This window comes from Otolemur garnettii, unplaced genomic scaffold (assembly GCF_000181295.1).
Source record: "Otolemur garnettii isolate 467f Iridium unplaced genomic scaffold, OtoGar3 scaffold00031, whole genome shotgun sequence".
In the NCBI taxonomy this organism is placed as follows: Eukaryota; Metazoa; Chordata; class Mammalia; order Primates; family Galagidae; genus Otolemur; species Otolemur garnettii.
The window spans coordinates 17,195,320-17,205,510 of record NW_003852426.1 but is presented as its reverse complement, the minus strand read 5'-3'; the positions used below and the strand labels follow the sequence as shown (position 1 = coordinate 17,205,510).

At 47.1% G+C, this 10,191-nt stretch overlaps 1 protein-coding gene across 1 annotated transcript in view; it reads left to right on the top strand.

The window, feature by feature from the left end:
- ADGRF5 (adhesion G protein-coupled receptor F5) overlaps positions 1-10,191 on the top strand; it is a 68,213-nt gene that overhangs the window by 14,361 nt on the left and 43,661 nt on the right. Inside the window, exon 3 of the mRNA XM_012804678.2 lies at positions 5,551-5,605. Within this exon, the coding sequence (XP_012660132.1) occupies positions 5,551-5,605 (55 nt within the window). The remainder of the gene's footprint in view (positions 1-5,550; positions 5,606-10,191) is intronic.

Genomic DNA, 10,191 nt, shown 5'->3' with positions numbered 1-10,191 from the left:
GTTAATTTAATTCTTTGTCTCTCTTTGTCTGATTGCTCTGTGTTAATTTAATTCTTTGTTTTCTGTTTCACTTCTCAGTTCTGCGTTTGTATTTGTGTTTGCCTGATCTCGTCCTTTATTTTTAGTTCAGCTTTTATCTCCTACTTGGCTTTGATGGTTCTCTTGTAAACAACGTGTGTTTGAGGACTTTTTCTTTTAAACCGAATCTGAGGAAATTAGGGGAGTATAACTTATTCACATTTGATATCATTTTTAAAATGCTTGATCTTACTTTTAGTATTTTGTTTCATGACTATGCACTTTCTTTCTCTTTCTATTTCTGGGTCATTTATTGCTTGACCCAGACTGTCCTTTTCTTTCTCTCGTGCCTCGGGGGTGTATGCTTGGTGCCTTCCTCTTCCACACTCCAGGGCGCAGGGTGTACAGCACAGGCAGCAGTCTGCTCATAAAGCGAAGGGAACTATTTACACTTGTTGTGATTTCATGTGGTCAGTGGAGAGCTCCATTTATCCATGGCATGTGGGGCAAAAGCCAGAGCTTGAGGTGCTCTCAGCAATGCCATTAGCTTTGCCACTGTTTCAGAGTTTTTTTGTGCTCCTGGCTGCCACACTGCCTTCACACTATGCCAAGTCTGCCCTTATCGGGGCAGAGGGATAACCCTGTGACTTTCTAGGGATGCTGGTGGAATTTGAACTTCCCCTTCCTGGAGATTCCCACCACCTACTACAAAGACTCTACTTTGCCTCAATAGATCTACCCCTCAAAGTACACCATTCTACAATCCAAAGGCTGAGAACCTCACTGGAAAGGTGCCCTTGAGCCAGATCAGCTCATATTGCCCTAAGCTGCCAGCCAGTTCCCATGGCTGACCTACTACCTGAGATATGACACATGGAGATAGGCTTTTGAAAAATTTATGGTCATGGGTGGAGCCTGTGGCTCAAAGAGGTAGGGTGCTGGCCCCATATATGGAGGTGGCAGGTTCAAACCTGACCCCAGCCAAAACAACTGCAAAAAAAAAATTATGGTGAACACATACATACATTTAACATCTTAGGCCATTTTAAAATACAGTTCAGTAGTATTAAGTTTATTCAGGGTATTGTGCAGCTAATCTCCAGAATTTTTCCATCTTGCAGAACTAAAACTCTATACCCATTAAAAACAACATTTTGTTTTCCCCTTCTCCCATCCCCTGGCAACCATCATTCCCTTTCTATGTCCAGAAATTTGACAATTTTAGGTATTTTATGTAAGTGGAATCGTGCAGTATTTGCCTTTTCGTGTCTGGCTTATTTCACTTGGCATATTGTCCTCCAGGTTCGTACCTACGCTATAGCCTGTGTCTGAATTTTCTTCCTTGTAAAGGCCAAGTCATGTTCATTGCCCGTATGTGCCACACTCTGTCATCTGTCCATCCGTGCACACAGGGTTGCTTCTGCCTTTCTCTGCTGTGAATAATGCTGCTATGGACCATGAATATGCAAATGAGGGGTGATGGGTTTGCCGGGTGCTTCTCCAACTTCCTCTCCTGCCGATCCTCCCAGGGACCTGCTTAAAATGCCGATTTCAGCTCAGTGAGCCTGGAGGGGAGTGGAGAGCTTGGCTTTCTGACAAGCTGCCGGTCTCTTGCTCCGTGGCCACTTTTGGGTGGCAGGACTGTACTCTCTTGGCTTGGGCATGGCTCTGACCCTCACTAGCTTTGGAAACTTTGTCCGGTTTCTTCATCTCCCTAAACTATTTCCTCTGCATAAAATGAGAATAAATAGTCTCTCCTTCATCTGTTTCTTGTGAGGATGAAATGTTCTCCTAGGTCTAAGTTAGTATAGTGACCAACACAGATCCCAAGTGCTTATGAATTTGTGGTTATTTTGAATATTCTAGTACGCAGAAATCTATCTGGATGCACTCATGGGAGGAGGCACTGTGACAGGACTCTTGCTCAGTTATCTAATATGGAAGCAAAGACTAATATTAAATCTCAGGTTCCAGGTCAAGAAAAAGAGGAGCTTGGGAGGGGGGGCTCTCATGAATAGGGGTGCTTTGGTGAGCACCTTGTTTACCAGTTGTTCCTAAACGATTGCCACCACCCTCCAGGCCATGTGGCCACCAGCACCACAATTATTTGTGAAGTCATCATTCCCGACTGGTGGGGCACTTCCAGGAACTGGTGACCTTGTCTATTCTGCAGAAGCCAGGCTGTCAGGAAATCCCCTCTGGACAGAGCTGGCCAGCGCGGCTGGTCTGGGCCCTTACACAGAGCCCCCAGAGGGAGGTCCACCCAGAGCTCTATGTTCCTGTGAACAGTGAACCCCCAGCTCAGTGTCCTGAGCCCCTGGCAGGGTGACACTCCCTGAGAGTTCTCTCAGCACTCAGAGTGCACGACAAAAGGCAAGTGTTGGGGTCTCACTGTTCCCCACACCCGGGTGATGTGTGTACTCAGGATGGCAAGATGGGTCCCAAGGGACACCAAGGCCAGCAGGACACACGGACACACCACTGCCAGAGACCGTACGGAGCACTTGACGTGCCTAGGCACATATTGTCATTCATAATGTGAGAAACTAGTGAGAATCGGAGGCAGAATCGGAGACTCTTCAATCCCTGGGGTGTCTGCAGCAGCTCTTCTGTTCAAATCTGGGTCCCACGACCTGGTGGCCAGCCCTTTGTACCTTCTTTTTTTTATCATTTCATCATCATCATTATTATTAATTTCTGATTAACATGGGGTATAAATGATTCGGTTACATTGTTTGTGTTTGTTAGGTGACGTTCAAGTTGAGCCCTTCACCCAAGGGTGCCCATTAGGAGAGAGCTTCACAAATCTGGGCTGGTCCAGGTACTTACCGGGGCCACCCCACACCCTGGCCGCTTCACTGCTGCCAGTTACTTTTTCCTTCGCAATCTCCAATGACTGTAGGGCTTAAAATAAAAAGTAGGTTATTCTCACAAGAAGCTGTGAATCCTCCCTGGACAATGGAGAGGCCTTAGGTAACAGGGTTGTGGAAGCAGCACTTTGCAAAGATGTGCCCTGAAAGTTCTCGATGATCATCATAAAGATTCAAGAAATCTTCAAAAAGCAATGTTTCCCCAAAGTAGCCTCACATCAAAGGACAGGCTGCTTAGAAAGGCAGTTTCCTGCACCTCACCCCCCACCTGCTAAGTTAGATTGGAGATAGAGGAGGCAAGTGACCCCAGCTCTCACACAGACTTGAAATACTCTGTATTAAAATGACATAAACCTTGATTTTAATATACAAATGCCCGTGGCAAGGCTCCAATTCTTTAGTGACTCGGAAAACAGAGAATGAGATCTTGACCTGGGAGAGCTCCCCAACAGTGACCACTGGTGGTCACATTCGTGGGGGCTGTCTGAGTCTAATTGTAGCCATGAACCTGGACAGAGAAAGCTTCTAGTGGCCACCCCCTTACCGCTCCCAAGCCCAGGGAGGGTGGAGGCAGGAATGCAGGGAAGAACCTTCCTGCTGTCTGGGCACAGAGCCAAAGCGGCCTCCGGGGAAGCCGGACAGGAACCAGCCCTATACATTGACTTTGCACCTTCAGTTCCTGCTTGTTTAAGTGTATCTGAAACAACCTCTGCAAATACAGCAGCCACTGGGCTTTTGAAATTCCAATCACCATCTGTCATTCCCCTGTTTATTTCATTAAGGACATAAACGGTCAGGTTCATGGCCCCTCCTCACTTCCTCCGGACTCTAGTACTTTCCTCAGCCAGCGTCCCCCACACAAGGAGGGGGACATGTCAACCTCCCAGTGAGATTTAGTAAGGGGAGGGAGACAAGCCACGGGAACTACTCACTGAAGGGGCGAGGTGGGTCACAGGAGGTAAGAAAGAGAGAGGAAAAGTGCTCAGCACTGACAGACAGCCCCTTTCCTGGGGTGCCTGCTGACCAGGTGACGCGATGCTGACGGGGACGATCACAGGGTTGGGAGCCCAGCTAGCTGGGTTGATTCCTGGCTCTGCTGCTGAAGACTGTGTGACTTCAGGCGAGAGACCGGACCTCTCTGTGCCTGTGCTTTCTCATCAGTGAGCGGGGACAGCAGCAGCACCTACCTTTTACGTGGTCCTGGCACATGGTGCTTAATACGTCTCAGGAATTATATTTGTTAGTGGTGTAATGAGAGGTAACTAGAAAATAACAGCAGGCACCCCTGATGGCAGAATGAGCTCTGTCTCTGCAAGTGGTCACGGGTGTGTGGAATCCACGTTAAAGGCCACACACATCTCTGTGGGCAGTGGTTATCCTGGAGGACTTCAAAGAGCTGGGCATTGCTGCTGAGACTTGAAGGGAGTTGGACTGGGAGGCTTGTCCCAGAAAACCCTGCCTGCAGGCAGGTGGGCTGGGGAACCTGCGTCGGGGTGAATGAGGGGTAGGCTTGGTTACGAGCTGCAGCATTTCTAGGGAGCCTATTGGCAAAGCCGATCAATGCCAGTGCTTGAGCAAAAAAGCTACCTGATGGAAGGGGATGAGCTGCACAGGAGTGAGCCAGGTGGCAGTGTGCAGACAGATGGGTCCAGGTAAATGACAGCACCAGAACAGCATGATGCCCCATCCCTGAATAGCACTTACTGTGTCATCAAATAGTCTCATCGATGTACATTTATGAATCATTTGATCATCACAACAACCTCATGAGGTAGGCTATATTGATCCCCGTAGTGCAAGTAAGGACGGTAGTACAAGTAGAGATGGAGGCATAGACAAGTTAAACTTCCCCAAAGTCACTCAGCCACTTTGTGGTGGAACTAGGATTTGAACTTATGTCTCCAGAGTCCTTGCTTTTCACCACTATACTGTATAATACTAACTAAAACTTATTAAGAGCTCACTATGTGCCATACTATAATTAATTTAGTTCTCGTAACAATCCTATGAAGTTGGTACTATTATTATTCCCGTTTTACAGAAAAGAAAACTGAGGCTATGAAACTTCCCCAAGGTCACATAACCACATAGTAAGTGGCACAGCCTTGTACCCACTGACTCGAGCTGGCTCTCTTAGTCCCTGCCACAGAAACCAGCAATAAAGCCATCCAGAATAAAAAGGATTAGAGGTAGAAAAAATAATTTCTGAGAATGAACAATGGTTCAAACAGACTTAATACAGTGGGAATACTGAGGTGGGGAGAGGCTGGGTGTTAAGAAAAGGTCCTGAGATTTGTGTCAAAGGTCACTGGAGTGATTCAGAGGTTAAGTCTTAGGGAGATAGTACAAGCTTAGAACTTTATAATTTATATTTCTTGATGGGATCCAAACCATAGGAACTCTGAGAAACTTAGTGGTCACTTTTTCTGGTTCTTGGTCTAGAGACTGGTCTAAAAAATGAATCCCCAGGTCACACTGCAACGGTGACTCCTGTTCTCCCCACCATTCAGTTGCTATGTGGCAGGGTCCCCTGAGCACGTGGTGCTAACTCTGAATCTGTGGCCTTAAGCTCAGCTCCATGTAGCATATGTGAGCAGAAAGCTGCAGTGAAAAGACTTCTCTAACTAACACTAGTTGATGGTTTTCTCAAACAATCTTTCAGATTCTCCAGGAATGGGAACTTGCTGATGAAGAGCCACTAAGGCCAAAACGAGCAGGTATGTGAAGTCTTTGCTTGGCAAGCTCTTCCATGGGTCTGAGCAAATGACAAAGTTACAACTCGTTTAAGGACTGTGATCCACATAATTCAGTCTCCAGGCACAGCAGGGCCAAACAGTGCAGTTCGATTGCTAAAAGTAATTACAAAGCAATTTCATTCTCTATCAGATGACGTTAAATGGATCATGGAGACACATACAGCCCCTGTCCTCCCCTGCCATCGTAACTGCTTCTCATATCCCTGAGTTCTCTCTGCCACTCTCTCCTCAGCTGCCCTCCACACCACCAAACAGCCTACTGTGCTCCCAGCCCAGACTCCTTCCCTTTGCCCCTTCCCCCCACACCTTTTTTTCACCTTCTCTCATGCAACATTTTATTTTGTGGATCAACTTAACCACTAGGCTCAAGTCCTTCTCTTCTGTTCCCCATTCCAATATTTCCACTAAACTCCAATTAAGTGGTCTAGAAAATATAATACTCTGCCTCTGGAGGGCTGGGAGCAGGGGGTGAGCTGTGACCCTTGAGTCTCACCCCAAATTGACCCCACCCAGCTGTCAGAGTATGTCTTCAAACTGGATGTTCCTGGGACCTGGTCTTCCCACTGTTGAGTCCGGTGCTCACAACTCAACAGGCCTCCAGGTGTTTCCCAGTTGATCCCTCCATTCTGTTCAGACAGAGGATGCCCTGCCTATCAGCCCCATTTGTCTGATTAGGGGACTCCTACGTAAGTCTCAAGTCACATGGCTCCTCAGTGTAAGGCCTTCCATGGATTCCCCGGAGCTTCGGGAATATTCGTCCCAAAGTTGGAATCAGTTCACTTCCTGCTTGCCACCCCCAGTGGACGTGAGCTCCCTCGAATTGTGTTCCTCTCCGTAGCCTGGCGTCCAGCCCAGTCTCTCGCTCAGTAAGTGAGTGAACAGATGAAGTACTCACACTTCCACTTCACTGCTGCCCCTTCCTGAGCTCCTCTCAGGAAGGGTCTGCTGGCCGACGACCAGTGTTCCAGAAGGTAAAAGTTCATAACCTATCACACTGTGATTGAATCATTTTCGGCATGTGTAGCTCCATCTAGTCAGTCCTGTGGTCTAAAAGGCACATGAGGCTTCTGAGGAGAGAGGGCCTGCCCTGAGGTCGGAGGAGAGGCATCCATCAGAGCTCTCCAAGGCACGGTGACCAGATCCACCTGCTGCCCAGTGCGTGAAATGAGAGTGTGACTGCATTGTATGAATGCTCACTGGAAGGTCACACACTGCTGGTTTTCCTTCCCTCCCCTCCTGTCCCCTTCCCTCTGTGCCATCCTTTCTTCTCCCCTTCTCTTCCTATTCTGTTCTGTTTCAGCCTCACTTTGTGAGTCCTGTGGACTCCTGCTCTCCCTCCTTCCCTCCCCCCTGCCCTCCCTCCCTCTTTCCCTCCCTCTAGTGGGCTTAGCTCAGCTTGTCCTTTCAGGGCTCTGCCGTGAGCATTGCCACCTTGGCCACCTGACCGCCCCTTCAGCCTCCCTGCACCCTGTGACAGAGCAAAGCCATACGTGTGCCCACTTGGTCTTATGAAAGATTTTATTTATTTATTTATTTTAATCAAACTGCTGGCTGGCAAGTTCCAGATCCAGGTTTCTGCCAAGTCTTTTGGAGCTCAGGCCACCACCTTCCTCGGAAGCAGCTGGTGACCGTGCAGCTGTAAAAGTAACATCTTCCTGCACGTCCCAGCCCTGCTGTTGTGTCCCATGGTGACAGTGTGAGAGCATAGCCCTTGGGGAGGAAACCACTTCTACATCTAAGGATTTGACATTCCAATATTTTCCAGGCATACTTTCATTAAAAACAATCCTGGTGATGATAAATCACCACGAAAACATGTTTTCTGTTTATGATACGTGGACCTCTGTGTTCTTGGGCTTCTGGAGTCATTTGGGAAGTGTTAATGAATCAACCCATCATCTGCAGAAGACGGATTGGTCTTGGTACTTTTACAAAATCACTAAAGCAAGAAATGGCCATGGAAAGGTCCAGGCCCCATATACAATTGTCCATGGAGGATTGGTGGGTGCCAGGGCCCCCTCAAGTACCAAAAATCTTCAAATCTTCTCCTATGTGCTTTAAAGGATCTCTAGATTGTGGGCCACCTGCAGCTTATATCAGGACTTTACTTCACTGTGGTGTCAGATATCATGAAAATTATGCACAGACCTTTACCGATTGATTGATTGATTCGTTCATGTTGCTCGTCAGCTTTTGTCAGTGTTTGTGTAGGTCACGTGTGACCCAAGACAATCTTCTTCCAAGCTTAGGATGTGTGCTGCCGAAGCAAGCACAACAATCCTGCATGCAGTGGGGCTCAGAGGAGCCTAAAGGTTGGCCACTGCTGAGAATAGCTGTTATACTATATCGTTTATGGGATAATGACAAGAAAAAAGTCTGGATATGTTCATTACAGGCACAGCTTGTTTCCCAATATTTTCAACCTATAATTGGTTGAATTCTGGAATCCCATGGATAGAGAGAGGTAACTGTATTCCATCACACACATGTTCATATATCATGTGAACATCACATGTTCACACATTAACATGTGTACATCACACATACATATCTCAGAGTTGTTACCTTACAGCATTGTTGAGATTAAATAATACTATATACATATTATTTTAGAAATGTTATTGACATTATCGGAGATTTATTTTCTACCTGTAAAGGCTCTCAAAGATTAAAAACAAAGGCAATTGATTTATTTATAAAAATAGTATTGCATTTGAAAAGGCCTGGCATTCCCCCAGCACAGAGATGGGATTTTTTTACTAGTCCCAAATAACCACCTGACAGCAGGGGTACAGATGTCCTGATCGAGGAGTTACCGTTTTAGGAAAACTTCCAAAATTCTATAATAGAAGAGAAGCCTCACCAAATCCAGAGACCCCAGAAAAAAATAGGCACAGAGATGTCTATTAGAGCAAAGATTGGCTATTTGGGAGCAGAGGGGAGTAAGAATGGTCAAAGCCTCCGTGTTATGTGGCGATGACACTACAAAGTGGATTCTAGACAGGCAGAGGTGGACACAGAGAAATGAATGGCCGAAGGGCTGGAGTGAAACTTATCCAGATGAATTAGATGAAAATATTAATGCCCCATAAAGTCAGGCGTTGTGGTGGGCACCTGCAGTCCCAGCTACTTGGGAGGCTGAGGCAAGAGAATCGCCTAAGCCCAAGAGCTGGAGGTTGCCGTGAGCTGTGACACCATGGCACTCTATTGAGGGTGACAAAGTGAGACTCTGTCTCTAAAAAAAAAAAAAAAAAGAAAGAACGTATTAATGCCCCGAGACCAGCTAGGAGCCTCAGCTGCCTGCACATACAACCCTGGCTGTAAGGGAGGAAAGAAGGAGTGGAAATGCTCCCCCAAAGACATCTTAAGAAATGCAGTGAAAGAACCTAGATCTTGGAGACAGACGTAACATGGGGGAGGACGGCAGTGATTTATGGGGCTCCCCAGGAGTGCACAGACCTGGGGAGAAACTGCTTGGGGAGGCCCTGGGGAGAGAGTGGAGTGGGAAGGAAAATCTTCTGCAGCCTTGCAGATAAGCTCCAAGTTTTGTATCAGGGGGAATCTTCTAGCGGACTGAAAGTGGACACTTCTCACTGCTGAAGCGTAACACAGACGCCAGTGGGCACCGCTCCCTACTCCAGGTTTCTGAGCCTGACGGAAAGGAAGATGTCTGGCCCTGGTGCTAAGGAATCGCTACTGGTTCTTCTCTGGCTTCAAAAGAAATAACTGGTGACAGACAAAACAGCCAGAAAGGAGGATCTAGGATGTCCCAACCCTGCACTGGAAACGCTCACATGGTCACACCTATTTGAGGCTCCTCCCAGATTGGGTCACCAGCTGCCAGCGCGGAAATCCTGCTCTTTCTGCAGGCCCGGCAGCCTGGGCATGCTGGCCCTTTTTGATCTGGGTCCAGGAAACGCCGGGCACTTCCCAGGTTGCAGAACAGATTTTGGGGTTTGCATGGCTAGAATCTTTCTTGTAACAACACGTGGCGCTTAGCTTTCTGAGTGGTAGTGGTGGTGATGGAGGGAAACGAAAGGCCTGGAGCTCTTTGGCCACATAGGGGTCAGTCGTGGGCATATACTGTTGAGAATGTTTTGCTTTTATAAAAATTTTGTGATTCACATGTATTATTTTGGGGGCTTTTTTGTTTAGTTATCACTAAGTTGAGACCTGATTAGAATAGAGTTAGGTTTTTTTGAGCTGTGGGCACACATCTGCGTAGAATACTATATTTATTATAATCAGCATTATTATATTTCTACTGGCTACTGTATGCCAAGCACTGTGTTGGAGATTTTCATAGAGGATCCCAACTCCTTAACAACCATCCTGCAGAGAACAGATTGCTGCTAATTTACAGATGAGCAAAGTGTGGCTCATGAGTTTAAAAATCCTGCCCAGGTCAGAAGGCATTCTATCCTCACGCTTTCTGGCTCCAAGTTCAAGCTTATAATTGAGAGTCACAGTTTTCCACATGTGTTTCTGGTTCTTGCCCATTAGGTCCCATTTCGTGATTCTTGGAGCAGCTTTGTAGAGTAAGAAGG